The sequence below is a fragment of the Staurois parvus genome, unplaced genomic scaffold, assembly GCF_062004578.1.
Source record: "Staurois parvus isolate SC_StPar_1 unplaced genomic scaffold, SC_StPar_1.0 ptg000018l, whole genome shotgun sequence".
In the NCBI taxonomy this organism is placed as follows: domain Eukaryota; kingdom Metazoa; phylum Chordata; class Amphibia; order Anura; family Ranidae; genus Staurois; species Staurois parvus.
This window is the reverse complement of record NW_028317814.1, coordinates 2,524,821-2,547,130: the sequence shown is the minus strand read 5'-3', so window position 1 is coordinate 2,547,130 and position 22,310 is coordinate 2,524,821. Positions and strand designations below refer to the sequence as shown.

Below are 22,310 nucleotides of genomic sequence, written 5' to 3'. Positions count from 1 at the left end.
TGTATGCAATGTTCAGACAGATTCACTGAGGTGCCAGGTCAGAGAAGCTGTGAATCCTTCCCCTTTCTGTGATCTTTCATTCCTTCCTCTACAGGTTTTATAGTAAGTGTACTACCATACTAAACACCTAAGGAGAGTGCAACTGTGATACATGCTAAAATAAGACGGAAAACGTAGTTCAGTCATGGTAGAATGTAGTTAAAGGACCCCACCATGACAGCATTATGTGGGCTCCTGGAAATGCTAGCTGACTGGCTGTCTCTGGCTTTAATATTATCTGATTGACCGATCTGAACAAGTATGCCTCCAAGGATAGTCAGGAATCTAACAGCCACAACCGATGATAGGCTAGCCACCCATTGCCCATATGAACACATTCTGAGCTGGGAAGTAGAACTCATTTGGGGTGAGTGATACTTCTCTGCCTGTACCCCAACACTCAACTTTCAACTAAAAGTTAGCCTTTCATCTAAACCCAGAAACATAAAGGGATTTATTTACAGCCCTGGTCAAAAGTTTTGAGAATGACACAAATATTAATTTTCACAAAGTCTGCTGCTTCAGTGTTTTTAGATCTTTTTGTCAGATGTTTCTATGGTATACTGATGTAGTTACAAGTATTTCACAAGTGTCAGAGGCTTTTATTGACAATTACATTAGGTTTATACAAAGAGTCAAATATTTGCAGTGCTGACCCTTCTTTTTCAAGACCTCTGCAATTCACCCTGGCATGCTGTCAATCAACTCCTGGGCCAAATGCTGACTGATGGCAAGCATTCTTGCATAATCAATGCTTGGAGTTTGTCAGAATTTGTGGGTTTTTGTTCACCCGCCTCTTGAGGATTGACCACAAGTTCTCAATGGAATTAAGGTCTTGGGAGTTTCCTGGCCATTGGACCCAAAATTTCGATGTTCTGTTCCTTCAAGCCACTTAGTTATCACTTTTGCTTTATGACAAGGTGCTTCTGCTGGAAAATACATTTTTTTGAAAAGGCTGTTTTTGGATGGTTGGGAGAAGTTGCTCTCGGAGGATGTTTTTGTACCATTCTTTATTCATAGTTAGTCTGGCTGAAAAAAGACAAAAGTCCATCCAGTTCAACCATAGAAAAAAAAAATAAAAAAATTATAATCCTATACCCATAATTGATCCAGAGGAAGGCAAAACAAAACCCAGCAAAGCATGAGACAAAAAAAACCCAGCAAAGCATGATTCATGGCTGTGTTCCTAGGCAATGAATGGTCTCTGGATGCTCTCATGTTGGCATGACACAGGACTGATGGTAGCGCTCATCTTTTCTTCTATGGATAAGGTTTTTTCCGGATGTCCCAAACAATCAGAAAGGGGATTCATCAAAGAAAAAGACTTTACCCCGTCCTCAGCAGTCCAATCCCTGTACCTTTTGCAAAATATCAGTCTGTCCCTGATGTTTTTCGTGGAGAGAAGTGGCTTCTTTGCTGCCCTTCCTGAAACCAGGCCATCCTACAAATGTCTTTGCCTCACTGTTCCTGCAGATGCATTCATACCTGCTTGCTGCCATTCCTTAGCAAGCTCTGCACTGGTGGTGCCCCGATCCCGCAGCTGAATGAACTTTAGGAGACGGTCCTGGCACTTGCTGGACTTTCTTTGGGGCCCTGAAGCCTTCTTCACAATTAAACCTCTCTCCATGATGTTCCTGATGATCCAATAAATGGTTGATTTAGGTGCACTCTTAGTAGCAGCAATATCCTTCCCTGTAAATTTCATTTTGTGCAAAGCAATGATGAGAGTAGGGCCCTCTTATCCCTCGTACGTTGTTTGTTGTTGTTGTACTGTGCCATGTATTGTCCCCCCTATTGTACAGCGCTGAGCAAACCCTTTGGCGCTATATAAACTCGTAGTAATAATAATAATAATGACTGCACGTGTTTCCTTGCAGGTAACTATGGTTAACAGAGGAAGAACAATGATTTCAAGCACCATCCTACTTTTAAAGCTTCCAGTCTGTTATTCTAACTCAATCAGCATGACAGAGTGATCTCTAGCCTTGTCCTCGTCAACAATGATACCTGTGTTAACGAGAGAATCCCTGACATGATGGGCAGCTGGCCCTTTTGTGGCAGGGCTTAAATGCAGTGGAATGTTTTTTTGGGGATTAAGGTCATTTTCATGGCAAAGAGGGACTTTGCAATTAACTGCAATTCATCTGATCACTCTTCATAACATTCTGGAGTATATGCAAATTGCCATCAGACTTTGTGAAAATTAATATTTATGTGATTCTCAAAACGTTTTTTCACGGCTGTATAAAAAAACTTTGCTGTGCAAATGTGACAAACATCTGCGCAAACCCCATTGAAAATCACCGTATTTTCGTTATTTCCTATTAGCATATGCGTCATCTGTTGGCTATAATGTGATTTGTTTTCCTGAACGAGGTATTTAAAAAAATGCATTATGGCCACTAGATGTCAGATTTGATTGTAGGAAATATTAATATTCATATCATATAAATCATAAAAATCATGAAATATGACAATTTTCATTGGGGCTGTACAACTGTTTGTCACGGTTTGTTTTTTTTATATACATTTACCCTTAAGTGTAAATAAATGCTAACAACAAAAGGTGTGTGTTCTGTAATCCTGTTCTAGGGTGTCAATGCTTCTCCATAGATACAGTTCAGTGAGTGAGGGTTGTCACTGTAGGACAGAAAATGTTTTAAATGTAAATGAAAAGAAAAAGAAAAAAGCCTAAAAGAAAAAACCTTTGCATAGTCCACTTTAACGGCCCATTCACGCCTTAGCATCCTGGTGTTGTCATACTATGCATTGTGTTAAGGCAGCCTATTCAAATGAATGGGCAAATACTGCACCAAACATCCAACAAAATGATATGCACCATTTGTGACCAAACGCATGATAGTCTATTGCCATTGACAATAAATGGCAACACACTGGCATGTAAAATATTTATATTGCAAGGATCAGGTTTTAGATCATTCTTTGGTAAGACACCAAGCTGAAAACCTATTTCTTCTTCATCTTTGTCCTGAGCCCCAGCCAAGTACTCTGCTTCCACCTTCTTCATTTCCTCCAAATTCTGGCAGTTACTGTACTTCTCCAGCAGATCTTTATTCAGCTCAAGGAACACTTTCCCCCATTTAAATTTCCTCAACAGAATTGTGGCCAAATCTGGAAATCCTAAAGAGAGAAAAAAAAAACCACTCAGGTAAGGGAAGACAGCTGCTGATCATTTCTCATCCTGGCATTCATCACTGCAGCAATAGAAGGTCATGCATTTAAGAATCATGTGACAGGAAGCTGCCATACAGAGGCCTTGCCAAAAGCCTGATAAATCTGTCTCTACTGGATTTGATAAAATTCAGGTTTAAAGTTAAATAAAATTGTGTTTAAAATGTTAGCAGTTGTTTTCTGGATAGCATTATTAGCCCACTGTTGGATTTGTTACCATAATATATATTTTTTTCATACAAACAACCAAAAAAATTACAAACCTTTGGTGCACAGGGTGTGGCAGACCCAATCACTCTTTAGGTGCAGGGGTGACCCTTCTCAAAAGCAGAAGACCTCACTAATAACATACTGTTAAACGATCTGCCGGTTTCTTTTATGCTCTCTGTTCTGCATGCAGCACGACAACTATTGGCAGCATTTTCCTGACAACTGATGTCTCTTTATTCATCTGGACCTGTGAGCTATATATAATGTAAACAGCCAAGTGGGGATCTTATGTAATGAACAATCCAGAAAAAAAAATTCAGAAGTCCATGGATTGACTGGATAGCCCAACAAGGTGGAGATTGCACCAGTGTGCAACTACTGTGATATCTCTTTGTTAGTGAATAATAGGTGAAACTAGTCCCCTCTATTGTGCTTATGAAAGAACAAGCAATGCAATGTTCAATTGCAAACATTTTGTAGCCTGACAGAGAATCTCAGTATTAGATAATAAGCCCTGTTGACACCTGCTGGTGCTGTAATCACTCTGCAGGTAATTCTAATATTACTCTATAGTTACAAGCATCACGCAAATCAGTAGCGTCTCCGATTCCAGTAAATCAATCTGGATCAACTTCCCTTATCATATCTGTGCCCCTGAGTTTATGAATACAGCTTAAAGCAGTATTAAACACAGAAGCAAACATTATATTGCAGTTTACCAATTCTTAGAAGTGATAGCTGCATTACTTTTATTTTTCAGGCTTTTTTCCGCTTCCCTGGTGATCCGGCCAGTAAGTCTGTTGTTTTTTAAAAAAAAAAAAAGCTCTCTTGCAGATGTATCAGTCACAGGGATTAGACAAACCATTTACCACTGCCAGGAGTGCTTACAATTATTAACTTGTTTTTTCCTTTTTAAATAAAGGTTTTACATAAAACTGCTTATAAAGTATTAGCTGGAGTTTAGCTTCAATTTGTTAGTGTATCTAAATCTGCTTGTACATCTAATAAGCCCCTCTCTCTAGACTGACAATGCTGCTGTCCAAATGTGCGCCCTGTGCTCTTATATCCAGAGTGTGGGCACTCTAATATAGGAATTGTGTTACTGGCTGATCATCAGGTGAAAACAGAGGGGAAAAAAAAAAAGAGCTGGCACCAGACATAAGGATTGGTAAGCCCACTAAAGAGTGACCAGGAAATGTTAACTAGTTCTGTGTCCATTTACTAGTATAACGGTGAGGTGGAAGAAGGCTAGGAAACCCCCATAACAGGAGCTGGATGAAATTATTTGCACAGTAGTTTTCTATATCCCTTGGATAGTTCTCAGAACCATTCCAACATCAACAAGTCACATGCCACCTGCTGCATACTATACAAAGTAAATATTAAAGTCAAAAAGGGTCAGTTTTGAAAAGATTATTATGATTGCTGCAGATTGGCGAACCTGAGAAGTTGGAAGCCCAAATGTCACTGCTAGAGATGTATGAAATAAAGATGAGATTTAAAGTCCCACCATCTGATCATAACTGAAATATTGATTTAGAGTAGATTGACCCTTTAATGTTATGACATGTTCATACAACATATGTTATATGTCATAATACAATGATGAAAAGATCAACCTTGGGAATGTTATTGAAAAATCCTAAATTTCATATAAAAGCAATTTATCTCATTAGATTAGGAAGCTCAGGGAAAAGTGGTGTGTCTTTCTTAGCAACTAATAGAATTTCATTTTTCATCAGTTTGGAGATGTTAAGATGATCGGTTGCTCTGCGGTTCTGCACTTGGCTCTGTGCCTTGTCGCATACGTCTGAAGGTTTGCCGATTGCATCAAATCTTTTCAAAACTGACCCAGTCATGATATTTATTTCATACCATATGCATAAAATTAGGGCATTCAGAAGCCAAAGTATTAAATCCAGATAGGTTATAAGGTCAGCTACATCGTCAACTGATATTTTGATTTGGAAAAGCATGGAGGGCTGAAACACTCATCTGTTCCTCTATATTTCCAATTATACATTTTCCCTGCATTATCTGCTATTGTCTATAGGCAACAGCACAGCAATGTCTAACTTTTAAGTTCAAATTATTTGATTATGCAGCATTTTGGAAATACATCAGAACAGTGTGCAAGTGTACAATCCAAACGCACACGTTCCTGCTTTAAAAATGGCTGTTTGTATAAGAGGGTGCTGTAGCGACCGTCGGCTGGAACTGAACAGAATCAGCAAGGGAGAATGTCACCAGCACACCGAGGATCACCAATATGGGTCCAAAAGTTTTAAAGAATGATCACATAGTTACAGCAAGACGTTTCAGAGTCTCGCAGGACCCCTTCATCAGGCATGTGACGGGGTCCTGATGAAGGGGTCCTGTGAGACTCCGAAACATTGCCTTGCTGCAACTATGTGATCGTTCATTAAAACCTTTGGACCCATATTGGTGATCCTCGGTGTGCTGGTATCAATTTCCCTTACATCAGAATAGTGTGACATCATCATCTGAGTTTGTAACTGCTGTGACAGCTGGGCAGGACCAAAAATTTTGATGAAGATATCCAAGGTGTCCATATGATATAAGCCTGGATCAGATTCAAACTCCCATCAACCAAGCGGAATTCTACAGTCACTTTCTACTGAAGGGTATATTTAAAGCTGATTCGCTGGAATTCCAACACATTGATATTATTTCTTATGCCCAGTTACTCCATGTTCTAAAATGTATTTATTACCTGTAAATGCCAAGACTTTGTACTTAAAAATCCCTTGCAGTTTTCCCTATTGATAGCCCATGCATGGTAGCAAGGGAACAATGGGGGAGATTTACGAAAACTGGAGCACCAGAGTCTGTTACAGCTGTGCATGGTAGCCAATCAGCTTCTAACTGTAGCTTGTTCAATTTAGCTTTGACAATCAATCTTGAAAGCTGATTGGTTTCTATGCAGAGCTGTGCAAGATTTTGTACTCTCCAGTTTTTGGTAAATCCTTCCCAATGTCTGTGATCACTGTGTGCAGAAGCCAATGTAAGAACGATACTACCACTGAGACATCCCAATCTCTCATTCACAATAACATTTCATTTACAGACCATGTAGCGAGTGTGACTGTGAATGTAGTGAGTGGGTTGAACATGTTTTCCTGCCCCAAGCCCAACCCTTCCTAAACCACTGCCACTTTTACCACTTTACAGCCAGACAGCTTTGCAGAACAGAAATTGAGGCCATTAAAAGGTAATCCATTAACATGGGGTCCACATTTACATTAAAAAGTGAAATGAGCAACTGGGCAGCACAGTGGCTAAATGGTTAGCACTTCAGCCTGGTAGTTCTAGGGTCGTTGGTTCAAATTCCAACCACGACACCACCTGCCTGGAGTTTGCATGTTCTCCCTGTGCCTGCGTGGGTTTCTTCCGAGTACTCCGGTTTCCTCCCACACTCCAAAGACATGCTGGTAGGTGAATTGGATCCTGTCTAAATTGGACCTAGTATGTGTATGTATGAATGTAGGATATGGACCTTAGATTGTACGTCCCTTGAGGGTAAGGGACTGATGTGAATGTACAATATATATGTAAAAGTGCTGCGTAAATTGATGGCGCTATATAAGTAGCTGAAAAAAATAAAAATAAAAAGTGCTAGGCCGACTGTATTATATGTGATTTTTAGATAAGAACTACATTTGCTTTCATCGACAATAGATTCTAAAAATCTAGCCACCAGTTTTAATGTTTTAGGCTTTACCAACAATACAGAATGTCGCAGCATAAGCTTCCACACAAGACAGTTTGCAGGGCCTCCCATAGTTCACCGGATTTGCAGCAACCAGATACGGCAACAACCGAGGATGGCTTCCTTTCATCTTAGAGAATGGTGTGTCATCCAGCTTAGCCCAGGAGCAGTCAATAACAGCTACACCACAGTCTGCAACAATTTGTCTGCGGAAAAACACAGAATGTAAGGGAGGGGAATGTGACATTACTGGTAGATCATTTACGATGACAGTATATTAAGCATTATTCTCAAAGAAAACGGAAGATTAAGAAACAATTGTTATTCTCAAACACTATAGGTTGAGTTGCAGATAATTTTCAGGGTGAACAGTTGAAGCAATAGTATGATCACTGAAGAGTGTCCAGTTGGCAAAATAAGAGCATGTGTAAGCGAATCTACAAAAATGTTTACAAGGATTTTCCAGTCATTTCCTGGCTTTAGACTTTCACATTCAACAATAAGACCAAATTCTGTAAATTTAATAAATAATGCAGCTATTTGTTAAAATGCTACCCAAGTAGGCCAGCAGGGATTACTAGATGATCAAACATGAAAACCAGGTCTGAAGCAACATACAGTCATCTCTGCATTTCTGTCTGATAATGTACCATGTAGCCCAGAAAATTGTTGCAATTACAAATGTTTAGGGATTCTCATGTTTTTTTCTCTTGTTTGTACTGGTATTGGTTTGTATTGGTATAAAAAAGTGGAGAAACAAAAAAACAAAATCTCACACATTTCACTCAAACCTCCAAAAATGGACTGGACACAATTATCAGCACCCTCAATGTAATATTTGGTAGCACACCCCTTGCAAAAAAAATAACTGAAATCAATGGCTTCCTGTAACTATCAATGAGTTTCTTACACCTCTCTACTGGAATTGTGGACCTCTCTTCTTTTTCCAACTGCTCCAGGTCTCTCAGATTGGAAGGGTTCTTTTTTCCTAACTGCTGTTCTGAGATCTCTCCACAGGAGCTCTATGGGATTGAGATCTGGACTCATTGCTGGCCAGTTCAGTACTCTCCAGCGCTTTGTCTTAAACCATTTCTGGGTGCTTTTGGGTCATTGTCCTGCTGTAAGACCCATGACCTCTGATGGAGACCCAACCTTCTGACACTGGGCCCTACATTGCACCCCAGAATTCTTTGGTAGTCTTCAGATTTAATAATGCCATGCACACGGTCAAGACATCCAGTGTTTAAAGCAGCAAAGCACTGCCAAAACATCAGTAAACCTCCACCATGTTTGACTGTATTCTTTTTTTTAAAAGCCTAATATCTGTAGACAACAGTAGAATGATGGGCTTTACCAAAAAGCTGCGTTTTTGTTTCATCCGTCCACAGCACATCTTCAAAAAAGATTTTGGTTTCCTCAGGTAAATTTTGGCAAACTCCAATCTGGTATTTGTATGTTTGTGTCAGCAGTGGGGTCCTCCTGGGTCTCCTACCACAGCGTCCCTTTTCATTCAGATGGTCACGTATAGTGAGAGCTGACACAGTTGTACCCTGTGCCTGAAGGCAAGCTTGAATTTGTCTGGAAGTTGATTCTTTATCCACCATTCCAACAATTTTTCTCTTTCGTCCATGTCCAGGGAGATTAGCTACAGTGCCATGGGCTGTAAACTTCATGACAATATTGCACACAGTGGACACAGGAACATTAAGATGGACTTGTAACCTTGTGAATGTCCGTGTTTTTCCACAATTTGTGTTCTCAAATCCTCAGACCATTCTTTGCTGTTCTTTCTCTTCTCCATGCTCAATGTGGCACACAAAGGCACACACCAGAAAGGCTGTGTCAATTTTTCACCATTTCAACTGGTTGCCAATGTGATTTCTATATTGTCAGCACCTGTTAGTTGATACAGGCCAGTTTAATTACAAAAAAACAGTAGCATCACAAACATGGAATGCAAATATTTCTTACAATTTTGAGAAGGTGCAAATAACTTTGTCCAGTCCATTTTTGGGGTTTTGCATGGAATGTGTCAGATTTGGCTTTTTGTTTCTCCACTTTTTTTGTGTCAACCAATACAAACAAAAGAAATAAACATGAGAATGCCTAAATATTTGTTATTGCAACAATTTTCTGGGCAAAGTGGTGCATTATCTGACAGAAATGCAGGGGTGCCAATATTTATGACCATTACTGTAGACCTGATAGACCTTTTGTAGCAAAACAGTCCTTGTTCAGAAGGCTACCAAAAAGTTTGAGTTTTAAGACTAAACTGCATCATGCTGGAAAATGTTACGCATTAGTAGCCAAGGCTCTTGAAGATACAATGTGTGTTCTGTGCCTGTCCTAGATGATCTTTCAAATTAGGTGAAAACTTCCAAGGAGCATTGGTGTAGCATGCCCAACCTGCTCAACTGGCATCTGTACTTTCAGCCATGTAAGTGTTATTTTCAGATAAAAGTATAATATTATTATATTATTTGCGGCTATGAAAAATGATGATTGTTATAGCTTAGTCATGTACAAACATATAGAATGTTTGTACTCACTGTAAAATCCATTTTTGGAGTCCATTGAGGGACACAGGGAGTCTCGAAATGTCAGGTTTTACGGTCACCTACAGAATGTCTGGACACTGGTTAAAAAAACAAAACAAAAAAAACTGTAGTCAGAAATAACCCCTCCTACTCCCTGCATGCCTTCATTTTGTTGCAAAGCAGTACCAAAAGCATGGTCTTAACCCGTTTACTGCCACTGTACATATATATGGGGCAGAAGGGTAGGTGGGTCTTAATGTCTAGCCACCGTAAAAATGCTTTGTTGTGCAGTTCTAGGGCATGCTCCAAGGGTGCCCCAAGAACTATGACTAAGCAGTTGTCAAAAGCTCACGGGCACATAGTGACAATCGGGAGTTGTTAGGATGGAGCCATGAGCATCACCAGAATGCCCTCCATCTCAATCAAGAGGTTTCACGGGAGGAAAGGCATGCATCAATGTGTAATGATCCCACGAAAGCACCAGAGCTTCAACTAGAGGATCACTATACCTGGAGACAAAACTGTCCAGTTTTTTGTTGAACCTGGAGGCCAGAAAGTCCATATTCAGTGATCCCCACTTCTGATTAAGGGAAGCTCTGACACACCTGGTAGATTACATGCAGAATATTTGGACCTAAATAAAAACAAATTCCCCTTTTGGTTTAGGGACTGTGAACAGGTTGAAGCAGAACCCCTGAAAATTTTCTGCCACAAAGACTGCTCAGTAAAGGCTGCATGGAGATCTGATAATCTGTCTCAGAGTTAACTCCTTTTGCAGCAAAAAACATGGGAAAGCATAAAATTTAAAGGCGCTTGCCGATATTAAAAATAAAGTAGCTTCAGGTGCTTAGCCCGAATGTCCTATTCACAAAGTGAGACTTCAGATGGGGCAAGCACTGTGGCAATGCCACAGCTTTGGGTCTAGAAAGCACTTCACAGCTAACTTTGACCAGAGCAATAAGTTCTGGAAAGTGCCACAAGCAGAACCCAGTGCCCAAGGTCACATTGCAGGCAATCCCCACAACTACTAGTCTAGGGGGCACCAAGTACATCACTGCAAAGTCAAGTTTGAGAATCCAGACAGCTGCTATGTAAAGTTCAATTCATACTTAAAATAAAGATAATATTAATTGGAAAAAAAATAAGACATTTCTGACAAAAATTGAAAGTCACACATACTTGTCAGCAGGAGAGACATACACTGTCCCCATAGGGCTCAGAATGATGCCATTGAACCTTTGGTTTATTCGGAGGTTCTTGACAAGACGTTTCCGCACCAGTTTCCGGCCTGTACATCTCTTTGGGTCACAATGTCCTAAGTCCCACATTGCCAACGGACAGGGAAACTTCACCTTTGTCTCTCCATCATCTTCTGCAGTGTCTCCCTGGATACTGGCTTTCAAGACAAATGAAAAAATAGAAATAAAATGTAAACAATTGCTTCTAAAAGATGCAACATCAAGGGTGCATGTAAATACAATGTTTTCTATCACCCTAGCTAGGTATTGGACTATACAGTGCCTTGATAAAGTATTTAGACTCCTTTACACATTTTGTCATGCTACAACCAAAAACATGATAGACCAACACAAAGTGGCACATAATTGTGAAGTGAAAGGAAAATGAGAAATGGCTTTCAAAAAGTTCAAATAAATATGCGAATAGTGTGGCGTGCGTTTGTATTCAGCCTCCCTGAGTCAACACTTTGTAGGACCCCAGCTGCAAGTCTTTTTGGGGATGTCTCTACCAGCTTTGCACATCTAGAGAGTGACATTTCTGCCCATTCTTCTTTGCAAAATAGCTTAGGATCTGTCAGATTGGATGGAGAACATCTGTAAGCAGTAATTTTGAAATCTTGCCGCAGACTCTCAATTGGATTTAGGTCTGGACTTTGACTGTGCCATTCTAACACATGAATATGCTTTGATCTAGACCATTTCATTGTAGCTTTGGCTGTATGTTTAGGGTCGTTGTCCTGCTGGAAGGTGAACCTCTGCCCCAGTCTCAAGTCTTTTGCAGACTGTAACAGATTTTCTTCTAAGATTGCCCTGTATTTGACTCCATCTATCTTCCCATCAACTCTGACCAGCTTCCCTGTCCCTGCTGAAGAAAAACATCCCCACAACATGATGCTGCCACCATCATGTTTCACAGTGGGGATGGTGTGTTCAGGGTGATGTGCAGTGTTAGTTTTCTGACACACATAGCGTTTTGCTTTTAGGCCAGAAAGTTCAATTTTGGTCTCATCTGACCAGAGCACCTTCTTCTACATGTTTGCTGTGTTACCCACTTGGCTTCTCGCGAACTGCAAACAAGACTTCATATAGCTTTCTTTCAACAATGGCTTTCTTCTTGCCACTCTTTCATAAAAGCCAGATTTGTGGAGTGCAATTCTCCCACCTGAGCTGTGGATCTCTGCAGCTCCTCCAGATTTATCACGGGCCTTCTGGCTGCTTCTCTGATTTATGCTCTCCTTGCCCAGCCTGTCACTTTAGGTGGATGGAAATGTCTTGGTAGGTTTGCAGTTGTGCCATACTCTTCCCATTTCTGGGTGATGGATTGAACAGTGCTCCGTGAGATGTTCAAAGCTTGGGCTATTTTTTTATAACCCAATTCTGCTTTCAACTTCACAACTTTATCCATGACCTGTCTGGTGTGTTCCCTGGCCTTCATGATGCTTCTCAACTGAACTGGTGTTACAACCTCAATTCTGAAAAAGTTGGGATGCTGTTTGAAATCTACATAAAAACAGAATGCAAATATTTGCAAATCTGAAACACATACAGTGGATATAAAAAGTCTACACACCCCTGTTAAAATGTCAGGTTACTGTGATGTAAAAAAATGAGACAAAGATAAATCATTGCAGGATTTTTTCCACCTTTAATGTGACCTATAAACTGTACAACCCAGTTGAAAAACAAACTGAAATCTTTTAGTGGGGGGGGGGGGGGGGGGGGGGGTAAACATAAAAAAAAAAATAATGTGGTTGCATAAGTGTGCACACCCACTTATAACTGAGAATTTGCCGAGTTCAGAATTAAGCAATCACATTTAAAATCATGTTAAAATGGAGTCAGTACACACCTGCCATCATTTAAAGTGCCTCTGATTAACCCCAAATAAAGTTCAGCTGTTCTAGTAGGTCTTTACTGACATTTTCTTAGTCACATCCTACAGCAAAAGCCATGGTCTGCAGAGAGCTTCCAAAGCATCTGAGGGATCTCATTGTTAAAAGGTATCAGTCAGGAGAAAGGTATAAGAGAATGTCCAAGGCATTAGATATACCATGGAACACAGTTAAGACAGTCATCATCAAGTGCAGAAAATATGGTATAACTGTGACATTACCAAGAACTGGACGTCCCTCCAAAATTGATGAAAAGGCGAGGAGAAAACTGGTCTGGGAGGCTGCCAAGAGGCCTAGAGCAACATTAAAGGAGCTGCAGGAATATCTGGCAAGTACTGGCTGTGTGACAACAATCTCCCGTATTCTTCATATATCTGGGCTATGGGGTAGAGTGGCAAGACGGAAGCCTTTTCTTACGAAGAAAAACATCCAAGCCCGGCAAAAACACATCTGAAGTCTCCCAAAAGAATGTGGGAAAATGTGTTATGGTATGATGAAACCAAGGTTGAACTTTTTGGCCATAATTCCAAAAGATATGTTTGGTGCAAAAAACGGCACTGCACATCATCAAAAGAACACTATACCCACAGTGAAGCATGGTGGTGGCAGCATCATGTTTTGAGGCTGTTTTTCTACAGCTGGAACTGGGTCCTTAGCTAAGGTAGAGAAAATTATGAACAGTTCCAAATACCTGTCAATATTGGTACAAAACCTTCAGGCTTCTGCTAGAAAGCTGAACATGAAGAGGAACTTAATCTTCCAGCATGACAACGACCCAAAGCATACATCCAAATAAAAAAGGAATGGCTTCACCAGAAGAAGATTCAAGTTTTGGAATGGCCCAAGCAGAGCCTAGACCTGAATCCGATTGAAAATCTGTGGGGTGATCTGAAGAGGGCTGTGCACAGGAGATGCCCTTGCAATTTGACAGATTTGGAGTGTTTTTGCAAGGAAGAGTAGGCAAATATTGCCAAGTCAAGATGTGCCATGCTGATAGATTCATACCCACAAGGTGCTTCAACAAAGTATTAGTTTAAGGGTGTGCAGCCATATTATTTTAGTTTTTTATTTTTACTTCCCTTTATCTAAAAGATTTAAGGTTGTTGTTCAACTGAGTTGCACAGTTTATAGGTTAGATTAAAAGTGGAAAAAGTTCTGAAATGATTTATTTTTGTCTCATTTTTTACAGCTCAGAAACCTGACAGTTTAACAGGGGTGTGTAGACTTTTTATATCCACTGTATTTTATTCTCAATAGAAAATAGAAAACATATCAAATGTTTAAACAGAAAAATGGTACCATTTAAAAAAATGAATTTAATTTTGACAAAAAAGTTGGGACAGGGCAAGAAAAAGCTGCAAAGTAAGTGGTACTAACAAGAAAGGGCTGGAAGAAAATTTGGAAACTAATTGGGTTAACTGGCAACAGGTCAGTAACATGATTGGGTATAAAAAGAGGATCTTAGAGAGTCAGTATCTCAGAAGTAAAGTTGGGCAGAGGTTCACCAATCTGTGAAAAGCTCTGCCTAAAAATTGTTGACCAATTTTTAGAATAATGTTCCTAAACATTAATTAACAACATAACATAAAATGGCAAAAAAATATACATAAAATTGCAAAGAATTTACATATATCATCGTCTACAGTATATAATATCAGAGATTTTTTTCCAGGTTCTCTGAAACTTTTGTGTGCAAGGCACTAGGCCAAAAACACAACACTGGATGAACAGGATCTTCAGGTCCTCAGGCGGCACTACATTTAAATCAGGCATGATTCTGTGATGGACATCACTGCAAGACTACAGTACTTCCAAAAATCACCGTCTGTAAACACAGTTTGCTGTGCCACCCAAAAATGCAATTAAAGCTCTATCATGCAAAGCAGAAGCCATATCTGAACATGATCCAAAAACGCTGCTGCCATTTCTGGGCCAAAGCTCATTTAAAATGATCTGCTGCAAGGTGGAAAACTGTTCTGTGGTCAGACAAATCGAAATTTGACAATCTTTTTGGCAACCATGGGCGCCAAGTCTTCTGGACTAAAGAGGAGAGGGACTTTCCGAGTTGTTATCAACCCTCATTTCAAAAGTCTCCATATCAGATGACATGGGGTGCATTAATGTATATGGAATTCCTCTCCCAAAACTCCAGGAACTGGTCTCCTCAGTTCCCAGATGTTTACAAAGTGTTGTTAAAAGAATAGGGGTTGTACTTTGCCAGCTTTTTGTTGGCCTGTCCAAACTTTTTTTGAGACCTGTTGCTACGATTGATTTCAAAATTACCTTGTTTTCTATTTTCTCAGTTTACACATTTGATATGTTTTCTATTTTCTAATGTGAATAAAATATGAGTTTATGAGATTCACAATTCGTTGCATTTTGTTTTTATGTAGATTTTAAACACAGTGTCCCAACTTTTTTCGGAATAAGGGTTGTATAACTGATCACTAGGGGTGAGCTCAGGCATGTTTGGACACGAGTCTGAACCCCCCTAAGCTATCCTGTCAGGAAAATCAGAAAAAAAGGTAGCGCTTACGAATTCAACTCAATTTAGTGATATAACAAATAAATAAAATAAAACCTTATTTATGATGATGATACAACAAATAAATACAAAATAATTATGAAAAAAATATATAATATAAATATTTTGTTTTATTCATAATATTTTTTCATAATTTTGTATTTATTTGTTGTCTCACCATCATAAATAAGGTTTTATTTTATTTATTTGTTATATCACTAAATTGAGTTGATTTAGTAAGCGCTACCTTTTTTCTGATTTTCACTGTTACATCTGTTAGAGGGTGAGGTTTAGCAGCTTGTATATAACAAAATAATATAATTTAAGTTTTTTTGGTGCTGTTTTTACTTATATGTTATTTTACTATCCTGTCAGGAAGCTGTCAAAGCAGACAGCCAATCACAGGCGGAGGGACATGCTCCACTTCACCCATATACAAGGCAATGTCCATGGCCTATGATTGATTGTCCGCTTTGAAAACTTCCTGGAGGCATAGCTCAAGAGGATTCAGACTCATGTAGGAACCCACCTGAGCTCACCGCTGCTGATCACATGTGCAGCACCATAGCAACTATAGATCAAACAGTGGCTAAGATAGCAGCTTCCTTGGCTGTAAAGGATAGGATATCTAAAGCCAAAAGAATAAATTTTATTTACTGCAGCTTACCAGTCCTTAGATGCTGCGACTGTATTCTAACCCCCCTGGTGACGGCGCCTCCCGGCCCTTTAAGGGTTTCAGAAGCCGGGAGGCGGGGCAGGGTTTAGGGTCATGTGACCGCCGTGACACGCCGGTCACATGATCGGGAAAGGTCTCCATCGAAAGAGGAGATCGGGACCTTTCCGTGAGTACTGGATATGTATGCTAGGAGCGCGCTCGACACTTTTTTTTTTTTTTTTTTTTAATAGAACGCAAATGTTTGGCCGCTCGGCGTCTAGGCCCAGGCGCCGGGAGGCAGCACATTTGAGTTTGGCCGGCGCAAAGAGGTTAAACTAAGTACTTTATACCTGCAACTCCTTCAAGAATGCCTGTGTTCTTGTAACTTGCTGTGCATTGACCTCAAATGTTGAACAATGTTATTAGCTTTCCCAGTTATCTTCTGTGAACTGCAAAACACCTCCTTCCTATGTAATGGAGGTGAGAAGAGGGGGAGGTGTTTGTAATTCTATAAGGAGAGCAACATAAAGGGGATAACACTGTACATCCATAGGTACAGTACAGTGAGGGAGCATTGTCATCCTAGGACTGGAAGGGTGTTACTGGCAGGATCACCATATAAAAATAAAAGGAAAAAAATGCACTAAGAAAACATAGACAGGCACCACACCTAAGCACTGGTAAGCTGCAATATATTTTTTAGATTTATATACACTGAGTGTATACTTATACCACGCTGTGGCATCAGACAGTGCGTATTTCCATTAGCAGCAAAAAGGTGCATGGTTTTCTGGCTGCTAGGATAAGTCCAGCCCTTTGCAGCATTTGCGCACACCATAGAGGGAAAATGCAGGTGAATCATTACAGGCACAGTATGAAAAGAGAAGTGTACAAAAAGGCATCTATACAGAACAGGGGGCACTCACACCAGGCACGGCTGAACTGAACTGTGCTCCAGGTTGACTGTCCCCCTTGCCCACTTTCCATTACCCTGCACTCACACTGGACTAGAAGACAGTGTTCCTGGACACACTTTCATCATCACCTTCGCTCACCAGACCACAGCGATCCTTGCTTTTGTGCTCAGGTACAGTTCACACTCACAATGAAGCAAACCGTTGTGGACCACAAATGAAACGGCAGGACAAAATGGAACAAGAGCACACTAGCCTAGCGCATTATCCTAGATAACGGTTTATTGAATGAAAGTTCAAATATACTCACAAACAAGAAGTGAAAAATCGCATATAAATGACAATTACTGTAAATATGCTCCATATGGCACCAAGGGTCCCAACATAAAAGAAGTGCCATCCAAGGGAAAAGAAATTCTGCTGCGTTTACGAGGGAAACCCTCTTCCTCAGAGCTACAAATGAGACGGGCCTACCTCTTCCAGGTGGTGTGGAGGATGGTACCTTAACTGTTCCTGGACACGATTCGAAGCACTTGGGCTGCACAAACGAACCAGACCAAGGGGGTGAACCATGCCAGGGCATGGTTAAAACTGTTAGAGTGAGTGCACCCTTGAAGTTTCAAAATTTGGTATTAAATTCCAGATGGAGGATGAGTGAGGGTAGTAGATAGCCACATATTCAAATCCTGGTTCTTCTCTAGCAGATAGAAACCCTAACTAAATGACATTATATTCAGTAAAGCACTGTCTATTATACAAACAGTTGAATTGTTTTTTTATAATAAAATAGATTTTCACTTCTCTCTCATAATTTGTTGTATCTCAGTCTGATAATCTGCAGCCTCTTTGCAGCCACTTCCTATATTCCTGTCTACCCCAGCAATTGCTGCATGGAATTTCCTAGGTTGCTTTCCTGAAGGTGACAAGAGTGGGGCACAACTGTGTAATGTGTATTGAAACGGCTACTCATCACTGTGTAAGAAACCAGGAGAACTACTGTGAGATGGGGACAGAATCATGTAATCCCATAACAGGAAATGTCTGAACAGTGACCTTCATGGCAGGATCAGTCGGGTATTATTTTAATGAAAACTGCAGCGATAAAAAATATCAAAAATTACTTTTAAATAAAAATAACATGGTAAAGCTTATGTGGCATGTCCGTAATTGTTTTTATATATACTTTAAGTATATAGACTTTACAACTCTCTGGCACCCAGAGAGGTAAAAGAAGAAAAAAACAAATTTTTTACGTGCAGAGTATTTTTGATTTTCTATTTTGTGGTGAGCTCTCTACCCTTATTTACATATTCAAAGACACAAACCTGGTAGCATAATTTTTTCTTTAAATTTTTTGAAAAAAAAAAAAAAAAAGAAAAGATTGCAACATCCAGAAATGCCCTTTAACCACTTTCTGTCCGGCCCATGTACATAAAAGGCTGGACGGGAGTAGTGCCAAAGCGGGTTGCCGTTTACTCTTTTTACCTGCCTGGGAGTGCGCAGCACCATGATCCGGTGCCCGCTGTGTCTGGGGGACACAGCAGAACACCGACCACTGTACGGGACCTCTGTGTGAGGTCCCAATCAGTGATCACATGAATAGTAGTAAACAAGATGTCACTTCCTGACATCATTGCTTACTACTTCTGAAATCTGTGAATGATCACAGAGGTCACATGGTACAAGGCTATTCACAACAGCTTTGTACCATGTGATAAGCTGTGACCAATCACAGCTTTCACAGTATTTCTCAATGGCTGCAAGAATGCAGCCAGAGAGAAGGATAAATGATTGCTTTTACAGCCTTTATGGGTGTAAAAAAAAAGAAAAACAAATCTTCATCACACCCACACTATGGTGACACTGCTAGGGTGATGGTATGTTAAAAATAAATAAATATTAATATAAAAAAATAAAATAAAAATGTTAAAAAAATTTTGAAAAATTATAATTTTTGGTTATAAACTAATATGGGTTATTTTTTTAATAAAAAGATAGCTGAATATATTTTGGCCAAGATTTATGAAGAAAGATTAATTTTTTTCAAAATTTTTGGAGTTTTCCATTTATATAGCAAAAAAATAAAAATCCCAGTGGTGAATAAATACCACCAAAATAAAGTTTTATCTGTCTCTAAAAAATTCATATGGGTACAGTGTTGCATGACCGCGCAAATGTCAAAGTGTGATAACACTAAAAGCTGAAAATTGGCCTGGACAGGTAGGGGGTGAAAGTGTCTGGACTTGAAGTGGTTAAATAAGGACTTTGAAACCGCACGTCAGTGAATCATAAGCAGGAAACGTACAGTAAGTAAACCACTAGTTCCAGGACTGGGCACCAAGGCTAGGTTCACACTTGTGTGACCTGTGTTCTGCATGTAGATAGGCCATTCATTTCAATGAGCTGCAAAAAACACAGGGAAAGAAGTCCTTGGCTCTTTTTTTTTTGTTTTAGGTAGCATGGTGACTGTGTTTGCCAATGTGTGGGGTGCCATTAAGAATTAATGGCTCTCCTGTATGTCTGCTAAAGAGCTGCACGTTTTGCCTGCAGGTCGGGAATGTGCTCGATTTTGTGAGCGTTCCTGGCCCACACAAATGTGAACCTAGCCTTAATGGAGTTCATGGTTATTGAACGGAATGTATCTGCACATTACACAGAATATGAAGCATGTTCATCAGCATCACATAGATCAATACAGACATTACCATCTAAAGCTTCATGGACTTCATTGGCAAAGGTCTCTAGACTTTTAGAGGGCCTCTTAAATCGGGATTCTTTCTGTTTTGGTCTACCCTCTTTCTGAGGTTTCTTCTTTCCCATCGTGATGTGTTACTGAAATATAAAAGTCAAAAAATAAACTATACCTCAAATAGAGCTGGAGGTTGTCATACCAATCAGTCTACTCCAATCTGATGGAATTCCCACATTAGGGTTCTGTTACCAAACTCCAGCCAAAGCATTCCATTTCTAGTTCTAGATTGAACAGGGAAGGGTTAGGGCCCTTGGCAGGGTTATAAGCTGATCTCTGTTCCAATTTAAGGGCAGGGTTCCCTTTTTTTTGTCCCAGGGACAGCAGTGACTGAGCCAAGGAGTCTCTCTGATGGGGGCACACACAACAATAAAAACACATAACAGTAGCACCCTGATGAAGTTCAAATCCAGATGAAAAGTATCAATGCAAAGCCCTACCCTGTGAGTGGTTGGATTATGACATGCTATATGTCTCTACCCTAACCTATGGACAATCGGAGACAGCCCTGACCCATCGCGGCATGGACTCCACTAGACCTCTGAAGGTATGCTGTGGTATCTTTCACCAAGCCATCAGTAGCACATCGTTACAGCAGAGCTCCAGTCTCCCCTCAAAAAAGTCAGCAGCTACAAATAAGGATACTTACCTGTCCAGGGATCCAGAGATGTCCTCCTCTGAGCCGATTCTTCAATCGACTTCAGGTGCAGGCGCTGACATCTTAGGAGTCACACCATGGTTCAGAGATGTCAGTGTTTTGGCACGTGTTCTGAGAGGGCACAGCGAAATCAATTGTTCTCTATGTGCTCTGTTCATACCACAATACTGGTATCATGTGCAGATTTTTTCTGTGCAGGAATCTGCAGCGTGTGAAAGGTCATTAAGCGTGCATGAAAACTGATGTCTCCACAAGAGGAATCTGCACATCAGTTTCCATGAGTTTGTCTGCATATATGTTGTGAACAAAGCATTACGTAGGGAAACTGGCAGTGAAGCCTTCTGGGTTTCCCAGGAATTGACACTGTGTGACAGACTGTCAGTGACTCACACAGAGGGTTGACATTATGCCCCCTGACTTTTTTTTTACTGCACGCCCAGATTAGATAGGCTAGATCATGATGTGTCAAGTAACATCAACACGAATGTTAAGATCCAAGGTATCCATTGCCCAAAGCATCACAATGCCTCTACCTCTATGCAACACACTGCCTCCGCCACGACACAACACACTGCCTCCGCGCATCGCACTGCCTCCGCCTCCACGCATCACACTGCCTCCGCCTCCACGCATCACACTGCCTCCGCCTCCACGCAACACACTGCCTCCACCTACAAACTTCCTCCACGAAACACGCAGCACACTGCCTCCGCTTCCATGCATCGCACTGCCTCCACCTCCACACTTCCTCCACGAAACACACTGCCTCCGCCACCATGCAGCACACTGCCACCGCCTCCCCGCAGCACACTGCCTCCGCCTCCACGCAACACACTGCCTCCGCCTCCACGCAACACACTGCCTCCGCCTCCATGCATCGCACTGCCTCCGCGCAACACACTGCTTCCGCTTCCATGCATCACACTGCCTCCACACTTCCTCCACGCATCACACTGCCTCCACACTTCCTCCACGCATCACACTGCCTCCACACTTCCTCCACGCATCACACTGCCTCCGCCAGCTTGCCCTCTTCCCATACTACATCCTGATGCCATCTCCTCCTGAAGAAAAGAGATACACACACACACCCGGCCATCCATGTGATGTCAGAGAATGTGATTCATCAAACAGGCCAGGCCACCTTCTCCAGTTGCTCTGTGGTCCAGTTCTGATGCTCACATGCCATTCCAGGTGCTTTGGGCTATGGACAGGGACCAGGCATGGCCCCCCTGAATGATCTGTCTATGTACCCCCATACACAACAAACTGTGATGCCCATTTTTCTGCTTTCAACACATCAACTTCAGGGACAACATGTTCACTTGCTGCCTAATATCTCCCACCAACTTTCAGATGCCATTGTAATGAAATAATCCATGTTATCCACTTAACCTGCCAGTGGCCATAATGTTATGGCTGATCAGTATATATGTCTATAGAGAGAGATACATGTACTGTCTCTCTTACCTCTCAGCAGCTCACGTGTGTTCTCTTCCAAAACAACCTTTAGGTTTATCTCCCCGCCTTCCCTGTTATTCTTGAACGCATTAATCCCTCTGTGGTCTTCGGCATCTGGTCACAACCTATTCCAATGACAGTTTTGTCGCTATTACATATAATGTAGCACATATGCATGCACAGACAATTTTTTTCAATATAGTTATGTTACGAAAGTAGACATTTGTTTGCCCTCCCACGTCACTTACAATGCACAATGTGACTAGACACAGAAAATTGAGGTCCTGTCTCCAGCTTCCTGTAGGGCTGTGCTTCCGGGTGGTGGAGGAGTCATATGACTGCAGAGTGGTGGGGTCATGTGACTCCAGCATGGAGGGGTGGCTGGGTGTCTTGCTGCTGTTAGGTCAGTGTGTTGTGTTTCTTCTCCTCCAATGCTGAACCTCTTCTGGGTCCTGTGAGAACCTTTATCACCCCAGCCTGCCCAGACTCCTCTGCAGATCTGCATGCACTG

At 41.0% G+C, this 22,310-nt stretch overlaps 2 protein-coding genes across 6 annotated transcripts in view; one reads left to right on the top strand and one right to left on the bottom strand.

Annotated features, from left to right (window-relative positions):
• TSR3 (TSR3 ribosome maturation factor) overlaps positions 1-22,310 on the bottom strand; it is a 35,921-nt gene that overhangs the window by 4,282 nt on the left and 9,329 nt on the right. The window contains exons 1-6 of one of the 5 annotated variants that reach the window (XM_089682100.1): positions 22,048-22,090; positions 21,809-21,924; positions 19,637-19,763; positions 10,888-11,104; positions 7,184-7,377; positions 3,007-3,180 (exon numbers count right to left, since the gene is read on the bottom strand). In XM_089682100.1, coding sequence (XP_089538226.1) covers positions 3,007-3,180; positions 7,184-7,377; positions 10,888-11,104; positions 19,637-19,751 — 700 coding nt within the window. In that variant the 5' untranslated portion in view covers positions 19,752-19,763; positions 21,809-21,924; positions 22,048-22,090. Of the gene's footprint in view, positions 1-3,006; positions 3,181-7,183; positions 7,378-10,887; positions 11,105-19,636; positions 19,764-21,808; positions 22,002-22,047; positions 22,091-22,310 lie in introns of those variants that run through there. The other 4 variants (XM_089682117.1, XM_089682124.1, XM_089682109.1 and 1 more) reach the window with 4 other exon arrangements.
• The window catches only part of GNPTG (N-acetylglucosamine-1-phosphate transferase subunit gamma), a 29,490-nt gene continuing 29,282 nt past the window's right edge, over positions 22,103-22,310 (top strand). The window contains exon 1 of the mRNA XM_089682139.1: positions 22,103-22,202. Coding sequence (XP_089538265.1) covers positions 22,169-22,202 — 34 coding nt within the window. The 5' untranslated portion in view covers positions 22,103-22,168. The remainder of the gene's footprint in view (positions 22,203-22,310) is intronic.